The 17,989-nt window shown below is 56.5% G+C and overlaps 1 protein-coding gene across 4 annotated transcripts in view; it reads right to left on the bottom strand.

Annotated features, from left to right (window-relative positions):
• The window catches only part of DNAH17 (dynein axonemal heavy chain 17), a 99,284-nt gene that overhangs the window by 7,073 nt on the left and 74,222 nt on the right, over window positions 1-17,989 (bottom strand). For all 4 annotated transcript variants that reach the window (XM_044938628.2, XM_044938627.2, XM_025279614.3 and 1 more), the window contains 17 exons: window positions 17,441-17,536; window positions 17,086-17,303; window positions 14,324-14,531; window positions 13,989-14,104; window positions 13,005-13,197; window positions 12,488-12,723; window positions 11,729-11,851; window positions 10,007-10,211; window positions 9,331-9,495; window positions 8,563-8,703; window positions 8,162-8,332; window positions 7,638-7,760; window positions 6,930-7,123; window positions 4,073-4,221; window positions 2,921-3,048; window positions 1,128-1,355; window positions 272-463 (listed from right to left, as the gene is read on the bottom strand). In XM_044938628.2, the coding sequence (XP_044794563.2) occupies window positions 272-463; window positions 1,128-1,355; window positions 2,921-3,048; window positions 4,073-4,221; window positions 6,930-7,123; window positions 7,638-7,760; window positions 8,162-8,332; window positions 8,563-8,703; window positions 9,331-9,495; window positions 10,007-10,211; window positions 11,729-11,851; window positions 12,488-12,723; window positions 13,005-13,197; window positions 13,989-14,104; window positions 14,324-14,531; window positions 17,086-17,303; window positions 17,441-17,536 (2,886 nt within the window). The remainder of the gene's footprint in view (window positions 1-271; window positions 464-1,127; window positions 1,356-2,920; window positions 3,049-4,072; window positions 4,222-6,929; window positions 7,124-7,637; window positions 7,761-8,161; window positions 8,333-8,562; window positions 8,704-9,330; window positions 9,496-10,006; window positions 10,212-11,728; window positions 11,852-12,487; window positions 12,724-13,004; window positions 13,198-13,988; window positions 14,105-14,323; window positions 14,532-17,085; window positions 17,304-17,440; window positions 17,537-17,989) is intronic.

Genomic DNA, 17,989 nt, shown 5'->3' on the forward strand with positions numbered 1-17,989 from the left:
TTTCTGGGGGAATCCCTGTTCAGGTGCAGGATGAGCGGGTTCCCAAAGATGCTGACCCTCGTGGAGTCATAAAAATTGCCAGACAGCTGAGGACTGCTGGAGGGGCCGACCAGGGCCTGGGTACTAACCATGCTGTCAGTCGGGTGGGGTCACGAGGAGCCTCATGCAGTCAGGTTTCCTTTGGCTTATGGACCCGAGGGAACGTCTCTTAAACATGAGACAGAGCAATGGAAAGGGCGGGCGGGCGGGCGGGCACCAGATTGGCCCTTACCTTGGGGTTGGCTTCCAGGTAGTTGTAGAGCACGTTGATGGAGATAGTGAGGTCCCCGTTGTTGAAGGGGTACGACCGGTTCCAGCCCTGGGCCCCGAACTTGCGCCTCTCGGCCACCACGGCGTGGAAGTAGCACAGGGCGAAGAGGATGCACTTGAACTCGATCTCCTTGGTGCACATCTCCAGCGTGTCCTGCGGGAGGACACACCCGGCTCAGGTGGGGTCCACACAGGCGCCCCGGCGGGGCCAGGCCATCTTTGCTGGCTGCTTCACGGGCAGTGCAAGGTGGGTGGAGGATAGGGGTGGGCCCTAAGGCCACTGACTGCTCTGCGCTGGTCTGTAAAGTCGAGTAGAGAATGCTTGCTTGTCTTTGCTTTGAATGCAGCTGTATCACGTAAGTGTAGGATACAAGTCAAATTACTGATACTTCTTCCTAATAAAATATTCCCCAATATAATTCCTGTGCAATTATTAACATTTCTTCATCGTCTACACACCCCAGACTCTCCAAAAACAACCTGTGAAGGGGGAGGGGATGTTTAGCAAAGCCTTTCTGAAAGCAGGTGGCCCCAGGGAAAGGCAGACTCAGCCCTGAGTCTGAATGCTAGTTCTCTCTGGGCAGGTGAGATTTTAACTGGTCTTTGTAGGTGGCTCTGAGCAGAGAGGCTTCTGGAAGCTAAGCGGTGTCCTCCTCCCCGGCTCAGGCCTGCGAGCACCACCCGGAGGCCAAGTGCTCTGTTGGGGCGGCAGGCCTGGGGCCAGAAAGCCAGATCAGGGGCAGACATCTGTCGAGGGGTCCCAGTGGGGAAAAGTGCTGGTGAAAAGCATGGGAGGGGTCCCAGGGGAGGGGTCCCACCTGCGTGAAGAGGTCCAGGGCCTTGTGCAGGTTGGCGTACATGCCCGTGGGCGGCTCGTTGGTGATCTTGATGGCGTTCTCCAGGATGCCCTGGGGGATGATGTGGCTCTCGGGGCTGGGGGCCGGCTCAGCGCTGATGAACACGCGGTAGTCGTCGTGGCTGCCGGTGCTGTGCCGCTCCAGCTTCTTGTCCAGGGTGCTCAGCCACCGGGCCACCAGGTGGATGTTCTGCGGCCAAGACCAGGGCTCAGCTCCCGCACGCTCCTCCCCAGAACAGGCCCCTCCACAGCGGCCCCGACCCTGCCGTCTGCCCTTCCCTGGGGCACTGGCCACGCTGGGTCATCTCACCCAGTGACTGAGGCCCCGGAGTCGAGGCTGGTGCTCAGTTAATTCAGGGCCTCCAGCCTCGGTGAGTCTTTCCCACCCTCCACCCAGCATCAGGGCTGAGATTACATGGTCCCCGCCCCTCCTCTGAGAGGCTTGGGTGGAAAGCAATGACCTGGAGAAAAGGCTACCCTCGTGCACTGTTGGTGGGATTGTAAATTGGTGCAGCCCCTGTGGGTAGCAGTTTGCAGGTTCCTCGCAGAAAATGAAGCATAGAACTATATTGTGACCTAGCAACCCCAATTCTGGACATTTATCCAAGAAAATGAAAACGTGATTCCAAAAGATACACGTAGCCATGTTCACAGCAGCCTTGTTTACAGCTGCCAAGGTGTGGAAGCAACCTAAGTGCCCGTCAGTAGGTGAGTGGATAGAACAGAAGCACAGCAAAACATGAAGGAACGGTGAGCACTGGATAGGGTGAATATGTGGGTAAATTTAAAAATATCTCTTGACTGTAACAAGCAATAATGTATCATGGGATTTAAAATATAAAATCAGAGTGCATGATAATATCAAAAAAGATGTGTATATGTGTGTGTAACACACACACACACACACACACACACACACACAATGGAATATTACTCAGCCCTAAAAAAGAATGAAATTTTGCCATCTGCAACAACGTGGCCAGTCCTAGAGAATATGCTTCGGTGAAAGAAGTCAGACAGAGAAAGACAAATACCATATGATTTCACTTACGTGTGGAATCCAAACAACAAATGGACAAACGTAAGAGAGTCATAGATGAAACAAACAGGTGGTTGTCAGAGGGGTGGTGGGAGGAGAGAAATGGAAGGGCGATTACGAGGCGCAGATTTCCAGTTACAAAACAGATGAGTCACGGGCATGGTGGGGAAGGTGAGGTAATGTCTTTCCTGACAGATGGTAACTGGACTTGCAGTGGAGATCGTTTTTGTAAAAGAAAATGAACTAAGAGAAGGACTTAAACCCGGGGTTCCCACACAGGGCCAGGCCAGGCCCCGTGGACTGAGGTCTGCCCTGCTGCAGGGTCTGTCAAACCCAGGGCGGGCCTGCAGTGGGGCCAGTGGGGACCAGGGTGGGGGCTTGGACAGGCTGCAGGGCCAAGGAGGGGCAGTCGAGCTTGCACAGGGGAGGAGGCGGGATGTCTTTCTCACTGTTGAAGGATCCACACTTGCATCACCAGGACAGCGGTGACACCCCAGGCCACCTGCTGACCAGGTGGAGCCGTGCTTGGTGTGGGAGACTCCTGCCCCGAGCCCTGCTTCAGAGGCTGCAGGAGTCCCAGCCAGGCTGGTGAATGCGAATCCCTTCCTTCTGGCCTTCAGGCCAATCCCCTCGGGTGCTGAGGCCCTGGGGAGCCCTCCCACCAGGGGCACGGGCGTCCCTTACCCACAGGGGCATGGGCACCCTCTCCCCCGCACCTGTAGGATAACCCAGTGTCCGTTCTCTGCTGCCACGTCCAGGGCGTTCTCGGCCACCACCTCTTGTCCCTGCCCCAGGGACACGTTATGGAGTTTCCCGTTGTCTATGGTAAATCCCAGTTTTTTCCCTGAAGAAAAACAGGAAAAGCACGGGGAAGGCTGAATGACAAAAACAGATTCCGTGATCCACAGCTTGGAATTCCATACCCTCTTTTAAAATTTGACATAAGGTCAAAGTGTACCACTTTGAAAGCCATCTCTAATAGGGACATGTCATAATTCGCAATGTTGTGCAACTGTTTCTCTGGTTCCAGGACATTTTCATCATCCGAGAAGGAGACCCTGTACCCATCCCGCTGCCCCCACCCCCCAGCGTCTGGGGACCACTAATCTGCCTTCTGGCTCTATGGATTCGTCGTTTCAGAGACAAGGAATTGTAGAACATGGCTCCTTGCCTCTGGCACAACGTTCTCTCTGCCGTCCATGTTGCAAGGGTGGGTCAGCGCTATTTTTTTATTGAAGGATAATTGCTTTACAGAATTTTGTTGTTTTCTGTCAAACGTCAACAGGAATCAGCCATAGGTATACTATATCCCCTGCCTTTTGAACCCCCCTCTCAGCTCCCTGCCATCCCACTCCTCTAGGTTGATACAGAGCCCCTGTTTGAGTTTCCTGAGACAGACAGCAAGTTCCTGTTGGCTTCTTTACATATGGTAATGCAAGTTTCCATGTCACTCTGTCCATACATCTCAGCCTCTCCTCCCCTCTCCCCATGTGCATAAATCTGTTGTTTATGTCTGTGTCTCCACAGAGCCTTTCATGCATTCGCCTCCGTAGGATCAGCCATTCATCAGCTGGTGGGCCTGTGGGCCAGAAGATCTGCCTTCTGACCGCTGTGAGAGCCGGTCCCTGTGAAGTGTGTGTTTGGGAATGTCCCCGGGAGTGGGCGTGCCAGGCCGTCCGGCAGTTCTGTGTGTGACTTAGGGAGGGACCACCTGCCGTCTTTCCACCCCCTCGCAGCCCCACCAGCGGCACACAGGACCCCGGCAGCATTCCTTGCTGCATGTCAGGCACTTGCCCTGCTGCTGGGAGTGGAGGGGTCTCTCGCCATGCTTTGGACCTGTGATGCCTCCTCTTGCTGGCCACACTTACCCAGGGCTTCCACGTCCTTCAGGGGGTCGACCCCTGGGGAAAGGATGAAGAAGATGGGGGTGGAGGGGCTGCTTTCCTCGTAGGACTTGGAGAACTCGACGCTCCGGCCCTCCACGAACTTGCTGCCCATCTTCTCCTCCACAAAGTTCCTGAGGGGACAACACTTGGTCAGACCCGAAGGGGAGGGCCTGTTTCCCTGGGGGACTTTCTGAGGCAGAGAAGGGTCTCCAGGTGGAAAGCCAGTTTCTGCCGACGCCTCCTGTAAGCAGGGAGGCCATGTGTGGTGTTTGCTTGGGGCGCCCTTGGCTCCCGTCCACCTGCACGTGGACAGGTGAGAGGCTCTCGCCCCCACTTTCAAAGGTGTGTAGGGCCAGCCAGGACGGGACTCAAGGTGCCACGGCGTCCAGGTGACCACACCTCTGCTCCCAAGGAAGAGGCCTGTCCCTAGAGACTTCCTGCTTCCTGCACACTTCCTGTCCGCTCTCCAGACCCAGGCAGCAACAAGGAGCAGGACCCAGACCCATCTACGGGTCCTGGTGATCTCCCAGAGGCCCGCGGAGGAAGGACATGTACATTAGAGCCGCCTCGATGAGCTCCAAGGACCATAAAACATGCACCTTCAGGCAAGTCACAGAAAAATCCCAAATTCTCTTCACATAAGCACCTCTCTCTTCCAAGCCCCAGGTTCTGTGTTGACCCTGACAAGGCTGGGGTCAGTCGAGGTCCCTCTTAGGGTGACCCTGGGCATCTCATCTCAGCTCTCTGCCCCTGCCTCTTGACCAGAGGTGGCTGAGCTCACTTGTCTGAATGAACCACGGGAGCTAAACTTATGTCCAGTGTGGTCTTGGAAAGGACGGCAGCCTCCTTAAGAGATGACTCCCAAGGGGTCAGCGACCTGAGGCTCTGAGCATCGTGAAGACCCTCAGGTGGGCCTGGTCATGTCAAAGCATCCCTCGGAGTCAACAGGGAGTTAGCGGGCGGGCACCAGGTGGGCCTTCCTACTCCCGCAGGAGTGACATCTCTCATTGCACCCACCCCCACCCTGTAGTCTGGCCTTTACTGGCTTCTGCACAGACTCCCGAGTCGTTGCTGACCCCAGGCCGGGGGGTGGTTCCTGCTCAGTGCTGACCCCAGGCCAGTAGAGGGGTATTCCTGCTCAGTGCCAACCCCAGGCTGGGGGGGTTCCTGCTCAGTGCTGACCCCAGGCTGGGGGGGCTCCTGCTTAAGGCCTCCAGTCGTGTTCACCTCCTGCCTTTGAAATCGACCTGGAACGTCACTGTGGGGATCCCTGCCCGGGAAGGACGTCTGGGACGTAGCAAGTCCCACCCCGGGGCAGGAATGTCACGAGCTCACTGCTGCTCCTGACGTGGCCGGGCCACATGGTCACTCTCTGCGGATGAATTGATGACACAGAACAGCAGGCACTTGGTTCTGGTTGGGCTCTGCTGCTCTGGCGCTGCGTCGTGGACACGTGGGTACCAGAGCCACCCCCAGTGGCCTGCTTGGTGGCAGGTGTACAGATCCGGCTGGTGTTTTGGGGGGCCTGATGCCAGCACCCCTTCTGCCATGGGCGAGTGACTCTCCTGGGGCCTGTGGACGGGAGGAGGGAAGGCACTGGGCTCCAGGGCTTGGTGGAGGGCCGAGTGAACCTGGGTGGGAGGCTCTGGGGTGCCTGGCGCCCGGTGCCCGGGCTCTTGCCGATTGTGTGTTGTTATTATTCGCCATGGACTTGGACCTGGATCTCCTTGCTGTTGAGCTCTGCTCCCCTGTTTCACTGGGGAGGTGAAGCTGCTCTCCTCGCCTCCATCACGGAGCATGACATGGGAGCGCCTGGCGTTCACGGTCGCCCACATGGTCCCGGTGCCCTTTCTCCTGTGTGACTTGGGTGACTCATGAGTGCTCTGGGGGCAGTGGGTCTGGACACCCACATGTGCTCAGCTGTCCCGGTGGGCGGCGTCCCGAGGGATGGCCAGTGCCCTTCCCCTTGGTCTTCCTCAGACTTTGTCCATCCTTCCTCTGGTGCTGAGCCCAGGAGGGTCCTGCTCTCTCCCTTGTGACGTGATGTCTGGCTTCCCTCTACCTGCTTCCTCCTGCGCCCAGAACCCCTCCGGGTCCTGTTCCTCTTTCGTCCCAGGAAAACAAAGCAAAACAGAAATGAACTGGTCTGTGAGCAACCGGTGGGTGAGTCAGGCCTTTGCTTTGTCAGAGGGGAATTCTACGAGGGACGTGGGCGTCTTTTGGGAAATCTGGTAGCTTTCAGGCCACTGGGACAAGTGGAAAACCAAGAAGCCTCTCCAAGAGAACGGGGCCTGCTTTGGTTCCTCCTTTCCCCACGACACCACAGTGGTCTGCCCGGGTTGGTGTGCGTGTGTTACAGCGGTTGCTATTCCTGGAGTCTTTCTGTGCTCTGGGGAGTGAAAGGAGCCAGGAGCTGAAACTTGATGGTTACGTTTCCAGTCCTGGAGGTGGTTCAGGTCCAGGGAGGTTGCTCACGAAATCAGAACTGTTCCCTTTGCAAATGAGCCGTAAAAATAAAAGATTTACTTGAAGTCCGGTCACTGCGGCCACGCATGTCCTCCGATACTGATGGTTCTGCCACTTCCCCCCCCCCACGGCATCCTACAAGGACCCCGTGTGGTCGTGCAGGTCGTTAGCACCCAGGCCTTTTTTTTCAATCTTGGCAGCAGACCCAGGGAGTCTTGTCTTCCTGTCACTTAGCTCAGGGCATTCTCGCCCAGCGTCGGGGGAGGCGGGGAGTCCCATGGGCCACCTTTGGAGACCCCAGTGCCCCAAGAGCTCAGCACGGGGATTGGTGGGCGGGGTGGGAGTGGCAGGGGCCCCGGGGCAGGGCGCTCACTTGACGGCGTAGGTCATGCGGTCAGGCCGCATGCACCGCACCATGCACAGCTTCTGCAGCGCCGTCTTGTTCTTCCACTCCTTGGGGAAGATCTCCTTTTCTGGGGCTTCCGACTCCACCAGCTTCTTCCACCGCTTGGCAGACCCCTCGATGTCGTTGTCTAGGTTCTTGAACTCATCCATCTCCGAGAGGGCCTGGGGGCAGACCACACTTTCAGCTCTCCCCTGTCTGTCCCAGGAGGGCACCCTGCCCCTAGGCTCTGGGAGATGCCTGACCGATCAAACGATGAGCTGCTGGGGGCTGGAGGCAAACCAGAGAAAGCGCTGGGATGAGGGAGGAGGAATCTGATCTAGGGATGTGACTCTCGGCTGCTTTTCTGGATGGGGGGGGCTTTGGAATGTTGGGGGGGCCTGCTCATCCCAGGGGACCACCTTCCTCTGGTCTTTTTGACTCAGACCTTGACATTTTGCCCACTTGCCTGGAGGTGAGTAGGGGGATCAGTTTGCCACCTGCAGGGGTGTGATGATGGACCTGCTGTGACCCAGTAGGACGGCAGGGTCCCCGTGAGCTGGCAGGCAGCCCATCACTCCCCAGTCCTTCCCCATTCTCCTAAACATCCAGCTCTGAGCGCCTAGTAAACACACTCGGGCTGGGCAGGAAAGAGAGCGAGGCAGGGAGAGAACGCAGTGTTCAGGGTCTGAGACCAACCTTGATGCCACCCCAGCCCTGGTGCTGCAGGAAGTCCACGGGCGACACAACCCCGGCCTTGAATGGGAACCGAAGGAGGAAGTCCAGCTCCACCGGGTTCAGCTCCTTCTTCATGGACAAGACCTGAGGCGGGGGGGCTGGCTTAGCTGTTGTGCCGCAGCTGTGTGGGGGGTGGGGGTGGGCGGACAGGGGCGCACGCCCCCCAACTTGCAGGGGAAACACTGACCAGCCCCTCATTTGTTTTTATTGGGTTGGCCAAAAAGTTCGCTTGGGTTTTTCCCTCTGCTTCGATGGCTCCCATCAGGGCTCTTTCCCTGGGATGAACTCAGGTGTATCCCACAGCAGTGCCTCAAACCCACTGGTCACCAGGAATGGTGTTAAAGTGTGGGCTTGGAGCCACTGGGTCTGAGTCGGAGCCTGAGGCTCTGCATCTCCAGCACCCCCGAAGTGCCCCCCGCACCCCCCCACCTTGCCCCTGGGGGTTCCTTGTGTCCGGGTCCCAGGGCACCGAGGTTGGATGTTACCTGAAACGCCACCTGTGCGAGGAAGATGAGCTTGTCGCGCTCGAAGAGCCCACGGGCCGTGTACATGAACACCGAGTAGGTGATCTCATCCGTCAGGTTGATCACGCGCTGTTTGACCTCGTCGGCGGGGGTGGTCTTCAGGATGGCCTTCTCGAACACCACGTTGAAGGCCTGGGGGTGTCACCAGAGGCAGGGGCTTGGGGACGGCCCCTGAGCCTGTTCCATGCCGCCCATGCAGGCTCTGGTTGGTTTCTGTTGGGGTTCGGGGTCTGGGGGCACTGCTCGGACCCTCACTCCCTGGGCTGGTGCTGGTCAGACCTGGCGCCCCGGCTCCCGCCCCTCATGGCCACCTGCAGCCCGGACCCCGAGGGCCGCAGCCCCGGGCCCGGAGGCAGCCGCACCTTGAGTGAGAACTGGTAGATGGGGTTGATCTTGTTGAGGTCGTTCAGGATGAAGTACAGCAGGGACGCCCTCGCCGCGGCCGGCCGGTAGTTCTCTCTCGCCTCGTTGATTTTAACTTCTGTGATTTTTGCCTCTTGCACCTTGAAACAAGCAGTCACAAACCAAAGTCACTTAGGGCGGAAGACCTAAGTAGACTTTCTCCAAAGAAGACAGGCAGATCGCCTAGAGGCACATGGAAATATGCTCACCGTTTGACTGTTAGAAAAAAAATACACATCAAAACTACAATGAGGTGTCACCTCACACCACACAGGATGGCCTTCATTAAAAATTTAGCCTACAAGTCCTGGAGAGGATGTGGAACAAAGGGAAACCTTTGCTGCTCCCAGTGTTGGTAGAAATGTAAGTTGGTGCAGCCGCGATGGAAATCAGTACGGAGATTCCTCAAAAAACTTGAAAGAGAACTACCATATGATCCGGGAATCCTACTCCTGGGCATATAACTGGACAAACCATAATTCAAAAACATGCATTCACCCCTGTGTTTATAGCAACACTATTCACAATAGTCACGACACGGAAATGACCTGAATGCCCATCAGCAGATGAAGATGACGTGCCTGGTGGGCATCCGTGTCCCCCACCCTGTCCTGGGGCCCCGGTGAGGCTGTGGCTTCTCTTCTCAATGACCATCGGCCCACCTGCCATGCCCGCTGTGTGCTATGGCTGGGGGTATGAGGGGGTGGGTCCCCGAGACGGTTTCTTACCTTCTCCTCAATCTCACTGGCCGTATGTTTGGTGGTCTCCAGGTTCTCCACTAAGGCAGTGTCTCCCAGAAAGTTCCCTGATGCGGCCGACAGCCGGGCCAGCAGAGAATCTTCCAGCTCTTTCAGAACAATCTTAAATTCATTCTGGGACTTGGTGAGATTCGCCTGCGAGAGGGGCAGAGACCCGGGAAGGGAACTCAATTGCTGGCACGGCCTGGCCTCCCCATCTTGGGGGCGCTCGGGGGTTCAGAGCCTCTCAACAGCTTAGCCGAGGCCCCTGCAGCTGCCTGTCATGAGCAGTCAGCAAGGGTGTGGGAACCACAGTGGGAGATGTGGGGGCCGGGGACCCCTGAGAGCCCACAGGTGTGGCTCAGACAGCCCAGGAGGGGACTGGTACACTGGGGCTGGTGGCAGAGACATTCTTGTGGGTCAGAAGTTCAGTGCTTTTGGGCGTCCGGGGCACCGCTGTGGACTCCTGTTCTCTCAGTGAAGTTGTCACTTGATTTAGAATCAGGTTTGGGGGTAGCTGGGGAGGAGGAGTGACTCATTTTGTTGTACAAAGCACACTCGGTGTGACAAGCGGGGGCCCCTTCAGAGTCACCGGACGTGTGAGTCTTGGAGACCTGCCCCCTCGGTCTGAGCCGCCGCCCGCCCTGCTCCTCCCGTCCCATCACACCTTTAGCTGCTCCAGGTCTGGGCGCTCCTTCGCCACCACGGCGGCCAAGAGCTGGTCCTCCAGCCCGTCCCTGGTGACTAGGAAGTTGATCAGGGTGCACTGGGCCTGCATCTCGGGCTTGTAGTGGGGGTTGAAGTACTTGGTGTGCAAGATCAGACGGAAGTTGGGGTGGTACTCCACCTCCTTGTCGCCGATCTTAATGTACCTGTGGTCCGTGGAGGGTGGTATTAGGAGGGCCCCCCAACCCCCAGTGACCTTGGGACAGCAGCACAAACTCCCTTGGGACTCCCGCCAGCCTGGGAGGACAGTCTGGACTTCTAAATGAAATGTTTCACTATAAAGCTGCTTAGAATGAAGGTCTTCCAGAAGCCATCTACACAATTTCCCACTTAACCAGGAAACCATTTCCCTCTAATGTACATGAAATTGGGACCTCCTGGTGGTCCAGGGGTTAAGAATCGGCCTTCCAAAGCAGGGAATGCGGGTTCGATCCCTGGTAGGAGAACTAAGATCCCACCTGCCGAGGGAGAGTTAAGCCCTCAAGCCTCAACTAAGATCCGATGCAGCCAAAATAACAAAAGGAAAAAAATTTTAATAAAAAAACAAACGCATAAAATCATGGTGTATTGTGTCGGGGCTCACCCTGATGAATAATCTGAAACTTGGGAAAAAAGAAAACAGTAGACCTTTCCTTCTTGGGGTGCCACCGGCCTTTCTAGAGAAAGTACCTGCTCTTTCTCTGGCTGGTCTGTTCTGGTCTAATAGGAGAGTTCACTCAGCCCTGGCTGCATGTCTTACTCATGTGGGAGCCTCTGAAGAAACACTCAGGCCTGGGCTGCCCCCCAAGGCCATTAACGTCAGAAAGACACTGGCCCCCAAATTCAGAACACCAGGACATCCAGGAGCTTCCTGGATGAATCTGATGAGCAGCCAGGAATGTGGGCTGGCTCGTCCTTGGTGGGGGCTGCTTCTCTCTGGCTCTCCCCTCTGCTACCCCATTTCTGGCTGAGCTCACTTTTGGGGGGCCTGTAATTTCACCCCTGGGTATCACCACTCAGGCCAGGCCTTCCTCAGAATCTAGCATATCAGCAAATTTGTCATCTCTATTCTGGGCTTCTGCCCATACCCCTGCAATTATAGGCGGCTCAGGTCGACTCCGACCTTTACATTTTTAAAGCTGATTTACGTTTTTATGTTAGAAAAGTAACATAAGCTCAGTGCATCAACCAATGAATGGATAAACACAATGTGGCAGATCCACAGGATAGAATATTATTCAGCTGTAAAAAGAACGAAGTATGCGTGCTTACTACAGCTTGAAAAGATACTCAGAGAAACCAGGCGTGAATGTCCTGAATGCCACTGGATTGGTTACTTTTGGTTAACTTACGTTGTATGAATCTCAGCTAAATAGGAAGAAATAGTAATACTGGTTCAAGATTTGCAAAATGCACGAAAACAGGAGAAAAGATGACCATGAAGGACGGCCGTCTGCAGGCGATCGCTGGTGCCGTGTTGGTGTAGGTCTTCCTCCCTAACTGGGATGTGGACTCACCACTGATCTCCCGGCGGCCCCTCCCAGGGGCCTTCTCCGCTCACGCCCATCGGCGTTGTGCTGAAGCCCCTGCGGCTCCAAGGAAAGGAGAGGCCCTGCCCTCCCTCTCCGTCTGGAGGCCAGACCTCGGCGCTGAGGACCATCACGTTGGGGAACCTGTCACTCACTTTCCCTTTTTGATCGTGTTCCTGCCCAGCAGGGGGTCCAGAACTGGGTCGATGGTCTCGCCAATGTTCTCGATGAGCAAGGTGTCCCCTTCTGAGATAGCCTGCTCGATGATGTCCAGGTAGCTGTGGGCACAGCATCAGGTTGTGAGGGCCTCGGGGCCCGGTGACCACGCAATTGCGTGCCCCAGGAGGGACAGGAAAGATGACTGAAGGGCCAGTAGTTCGTTCCTCCCCCAAAGGGTCCTTCCGGAGGGGAGCACAGGGCTCTCTGTGTGAATCACCCCCAGGTGGAGAGGTTTGAACATGGAACTGCTTTGTGGCTGCAGAGCTAAACGTTGCACATCTGCGTTTCCTCTCACTGCCCCGCACCCTGGGAAGGCTCTCCAGCAGTTGTGTTATGGGCACTGCTTCCCATCTATGAGAAGAGATGGCAAGACGACCGGCCGCAGCCTCCCAGCCAGCCAGCGAGCAGGCACGACCACCACAGGCGGGGGTCGAGGTGTTAGCGCTGCCCCTGCAGGAGCGGCAGCGAATGGGGAGAGAGGAGCAGCGAGTTCGATTCTTCACTGTTGGTGCTATTCCCCGGGGTCTAAGAACTAAGAAAATCCACGCCCCCGTGGGCCAGTGTTTGTTTCCAAAGACCCGTCCATTCATTTAACAAGTGAAAGCCTCTGAGTGGGCTTTGCAGACTTCTGGCCGAGCTAACGGGCTGGCACCGCCTCTGGAGCCCCCACCCCGCCCACCTCGGTGACCGCGCACCTCTTCTGTCCCAGGCGGATGGCCTTCAGCTCGCTGCCGTATTTGTTTTTGATCCACTTGATGCCCTGCAGCTGGGCATCCACGATGAGGGGCCAGCGCTCCGTGTTGCACAGGATGGTGGCGTTCTCCGTGGACATGCGGTCGCTGGGGAGCCCCTGGTTGTTCCAGGTGGCCACATCTGCGTCGTCGGTCAGCAGGGTCAAGGGGTCCAGACCCTTCGTGATCGGGATCGGGACCTGCCGAGGGGGGCGGTGTGGCCTGACTCACTGCTCAGGCAGAAGCGGCTCTCTGACTAACACTTGGGCCACGGGGCAGATAGCCGCTCGCAGCAGCTTGGGACCTGGCCAGAAAGGATGTCAGCATTGTCTGCGCCAGGCCACCCTCTGCACCCTGGCTACCCTACAGCCTCTGCCTTGTTCATCGCAGGAGTGACGGTGAGACCTGGCTGGTTCTGCCCTCCCCTCCCCCACGGACCTCCCCAGACATCCTGAGTGATGAACACCACGGGACCTCTTACCTTTAAATGGTTTATGTAAGGGATCCAAAACCTCTCCATCAGCTCGTTGCGGTACTTCTTGGTGAAGTAGCCCACGTAGGAGACGAAGGCAGAGATCAGCAGGACGTCGCCACAGAGTGTGATGCCCTGGCCTTTGAAGCTCTCCACCGACTCGGCCCAGCGGACGTTTTCTGACGCCAGTCCTCCCACTAGCCTGAGGTGGGGGCCGGGGGTCAGTGGATGAGAGAGGAGCCCGTGCTCCCGGCAGGAGGGAGGGCAGGCTGGAGGGCCGGGAAAGCTGTGCCTCCATCTGTACCACGGACCTCGTGGCTTCAAAGCCTTCCTTTGCTCAGTGGTTAAGGAGCGAATGTGCTTTGTGGGGAGTTTGGGGGAGAAAACGCTTCAGAGAAGCAAAACTAATGCTTTCTGGGGTGGTTGGGGATGCTGAGCTTCCTTCCCCAGGGTGCTGACCTCACATGCACTCCAATGCTATCTGACCACATGACCTGACCGCCGAGGCTGCTGCCTGGACACAGCTGAGCACACGCTTTGGGCACCAGCCAGTCCGGTGGTGGCCACCTGGCCCCAAGTGGGGTGAGGACTCCAGGCTGTGCCTCGTGCTTCTCAGGCCACTAGCCCAAGGGCTGGTCCTCAACCCTGAACGGCACACCCAGCGTCCAAGAGCAGGGCCAGGTTTGCAGAAGTACAGATGCCCAATTAGGCTCATGGAGGTGTGTCTCTGGCATCACCTGAGCAGCCCTTCCTCCCAGTGACTGAAAGACCACCTTTGACTGTCCCAGCAGAGGTGAGTCCACATCCCACCGGAGGCCAGGTAGGCATCCTGGGGACCTCCAAGGGTTAATCCTCATGACTCTCTGTGCTCAGAAAGTGGGGGCTGCACCCGGGGCTTATCCCACCAGAGGCTGTTCTGTGGGCTCATCCCTTTTGGGGGTGGTGGGTCTGAGGACAGGATGGGTCTTGTGATGGGGTGCGGGGGCAAGGTACCTGTTAGCCAGCGAGATCACCCTATTGGTGGCATCAGCCTCCTGCTGGCACTTGATCTTCTCGGCTGTTGCTTTCTCAAATGCCGACGTCAGGTTGCTCAGGTTGGCGTTGAGTTCCTGGAAAGACAAGGTGGGAAGGCCTTGAAATCGGAATGCCCCTGGCTTTCCCGGAAGTAGAAGCAGCTGAGCCCTGGGAGGGCTGAGATCCCTGAGGGGCCTGAGGGCCACAAGCACGGCCGAGGCAGGCGGCCTCCAGGGTGTTCCGGGCCCCACATCAGATGCTCAGTAATTCTCAGGTGGAGATGGTGGCCGGCCGCGCCTGCGGGCTGCACTCACGGCAATCTTGTTCTTGATGCGGGAGAGCTTCTCCTGGGCCTCGGCCAGCTCTGCGTTGGCCTCCTCCAGGGCCTGCCTCTTGGGGGCCACATCGCAGTAGACCTCGTAGAAGCGGACGATGTTGATGCACCAAGAGCACAGGCCCGCGGCAGCCGTGGACTTGGAGCGGATGAACTCGGGGTCGAAGGTCGGGTTGCCTTGGTAGGGCCTGGGGAGTGAGCGACAGCAGGCTGGAGACACAGGCTCCCGCCACCCTGCACCTGCCTCCAGCTCCACATCTGTCTGCGACTCCGGTGCCCATTATGAGCCATAGGAGGAGCAGAACATTTAACTTACTATATTCTGGTGTCTTAATGATCACAGAAAGAAGACAAGACTGAAACTCAGAACTCTGGAGTGGAATTAAGGGTATGAAAAGGAAAAAAAGTGAAAGTTGCTCAGTCATGTCCGACTCTTTGCGATCCCATGGACTGTACAGTCCATGGAATTCTCCAGGCCAGAATACTGGAGTGGGTAGCCTTTCCCGTGCCAAGCCAAGGATTGAACCCAGGTCTCCCACACTGCAGGCAGACTCTTCACCAGCTGAGCCACAAGGGAAGCCCAAGAATACTGGAGTGGGTAGCCTATCCCTTCTGCAGTGGACCTTCCCGGTCCAGGAATTGAACCAGGGTCTCCTGCATTGGAGGCGGATTCTTTACCAACTGAGCTATCAGGGAAGCCTATGAAAGGGAAAAGGAGTAGTGATTTCAAGATGAAGAAAAGCTGCTTCCCTCCACCCCCCACTCCCCGCCTTAACTCTCTGTTCCCTGCTGCTTCTATAGCTGGTCTCACTTTCATTCTGCAACCACTCAGGCCCTCAGCAAGCAAACTGGTGTTCGGGGGATGGCAACTTGCCCAGACTTATGCCCACAGGAAGTGTTGGAACCAGTGCCCAGTTTTCCAGCATCACCGGTGAGGCTAAGGCTCTACATACAAGTGAGACTTCAAAGAGGTGACGTTAAGGTGTTATCTTACAAAAGTGATGAGGAACAGTGCCCGCAGATGCAGCTAAGAAGCTCTAGAAACTAGTGTTTTAAAAATAATGGCGACATCATTGAGCGTTAACGGACTGAGCTGTCTGCAGAAGGAATTCTGAATGGATGATTCAAAAATCGTAACTGAAGTGTGATTTGAGTTTAGGTGGGGAACACAGCCCGTCACCTCCTCTATCTGGCATTTTTTACACTCTGTTTAGGCGGTGGGTCTGCATCTGTTAAGCACACTCCAGACAGCATGGGGAGGTGGCAGTTGCGAAGTTTGCTGGGTGAAGACATGTATCATGGCACTATTTATGATGGCAGAAGCGGAGACAGCCTAGACCCTCAACAGCACAGGTATAGTTAAGTAAATTACAATTCATCTGTGGTTAAAAAAAAAAAAGAAACAGATCAAGTGTTTTGACAAGATAGGGAAAAGATTTTTTTCTCCTGCAATGTTAAGTAAAAAAATAAAAAGCAGAACAGATAATTGCATATACACAGTATTCTTTCAACTACCAGGGGGGAATCTTTAGAAAAAAGACTGAAAGGAAACATGCCAAATGTTAACACAGACCACCTCCTGGAGGCGAGTCTGGAAGTGTTTCTCTTGAACTTTACACTAGTCCTTAGTCATCAAATGCTTTTCATTCGTCCAGCTCTCTTCTGATACAGATGGAACCGAGAGGCTGGGGTCTCACCTGGGCTCACTGGGGTCATGGGAAGGCCTCCCTTTCTCGCTTGGGGTCAGGTCAGCTTGGCCCTGAAATTGGGTTGGGGGGGATGGCTAGGCACAGAGTGCTCACAAGTGCGTGCGTGCTAAGTCACTTCAGTCGTATCCGACTGTTTGTGACCCCGTGGACTGTCGCCCCCAGGCTCCTCTGTCCGTGGGATTCTCCAGGCAAGAGTACTGGAGTGGATTGCCGTGCCCTCCTCCACGGGATATTCCTGAGCCAAGGATCGAACCTGTGTCTTTTCCGTCTCCTGCACGGGCAGGTGGGGTCTTTGCCATCAGTGCTGCCTGGGAAGCCTGCTCACAGGTGCAGTGCTCACCAATGCGGGTGTTACTGGATTTACGGGGCAAGATGTGGAAGTGCCCACTCTACATATCCTTTCCAAGTCCCACCTCAAGACGGACTAGGACCTGGGGCCCTTGGCTGCAGAGACTGCACCTGGACACGTGTCTCCTTGAGCAACAAATGCAAAGAGACTATAAGGGACTAAAAATAACTACATGCGTGCACAGCTGGGACAAATTATGAACAAGCTACAAAAAGGCTAAAACTCACTGCTACTTCTAAAGTGCCAGGAGCAAAAGCAGGGTCCTGTGCGTGATCCCTGCACACAGCACCACCAAGGGGGTGGGTAGACCACCCCTCCAACCCCACCCTCCAATCCACCCCTACCCTCACGCCATTTAAGAAGCCAGATCGACCAAGGCTGAGGAGACAGAGGGTGATAAGGCTCCCCCCGGGCTTGGGATCACGTTTCACCTTGATGCCCTGGCAGCCAGGTCCAGGTAGATGCACCCAGACTCTGGCCTGCTGGCTGTGGGGTCCTGCCTTCTCTGTGCTGCCCAAGACCCTGCCCTGCCCCCAGCAAGCACAGGCTTCCCTTGGGACCACGCGGTGTGGGGCCAGGGACAGGTGGGAGGAGGTTCACGACCACACGGGGCCTGAACATGATGTGCTCCCGACAGGATGAGACCTGGGTGGACCCCATGGGGGCACCCGAGCCCCGACTCACTTGAACGCTTTCAGGCAGGCCTCGGGGATGTGCTCCTTGTCGAACTTTTTCAAGGAGTCCAGGAAGGTGTCCACTTTGCCCATCATGATTTTCGCAGCTTTCCAGCTCTTGTCCTTGGGGATCTTGCCCCCGGGTGCGGTCAGAATCATCACAGCAGCCGTGACGTTGACCACGGCATCCGGGGGGGACCCGAAGGACTTCAGCTCTGTCAGGTTGTTCTGCAGAGACAGGTGGACGGACCTGAGTGGGGATTTAGCCCCGAGCGGGACCGGGAGGTACCGGCGATGACCCCATGCCATCTCCTCTCAGCTCGGGGGTCCCAGTCCCTGATTCTTCCTCCTCCTCCTGCCCTCACCTTGTTCAGGGTGTCAAGGGCCTCTTGCGCGGCCAGCAGGGCCGGCTCTGCCTTGGCCAGGTCCGTTTCACAGGCCTTTTGTTTCTCAGTGACATTCTGGAAGGAAGCCAGATGGGAAAGATGGATGCTGGGGTCCATGTGGATGGCGTGTGTGAAAGGGGACTCTGAAGGGTGGCGAGGAGGGGTGAGGAGGGGCGCTCCCCTCTGCTCTCACTCTCTGGGTCACTGTCTGGAGCCCACCTTCCTGCCCCCCCAATGCCTCCTGGCTCCTTTGCCCCAAAACACTCAGGTCAGAAGGTGCTGGACCGTCAGCTGACCTGGGATTCAGGAAGGGGAACACTGCCTTCTCTTGGCTCCAGCTTCCAGGCCCAGAGGAGAAACCTGGGCCTATGCAGGCCACTCCCCAGGGCTTTGAGGCCTCGTCTCTTGGTGCCATTGTGGAATCCCTCCAGATTGGGCCAGTTTCGGAGGTGCAGGCCATCCTCCTCTTAAAGTGAGAACACCCTTATTCACACATCTATCCATTCATTCACGCATGCATGCATTCAC

The sequence above is a fragment of the Bubalus bubalis genome, chromosome 3 (genome assembly GCF_019923935.1).
Source record: "Bubalus bubalis isolate 160015118507 breed Murrah chromosome 3, NDDB_SH_1, whole genome shotgun sequence".
Taxonomy (NCBI): Eukaryota; Metazoa; Chordata; class Mammalia; order Artiodactyla; family Bovidae; genus Bubalus; species Bubalus bubalis.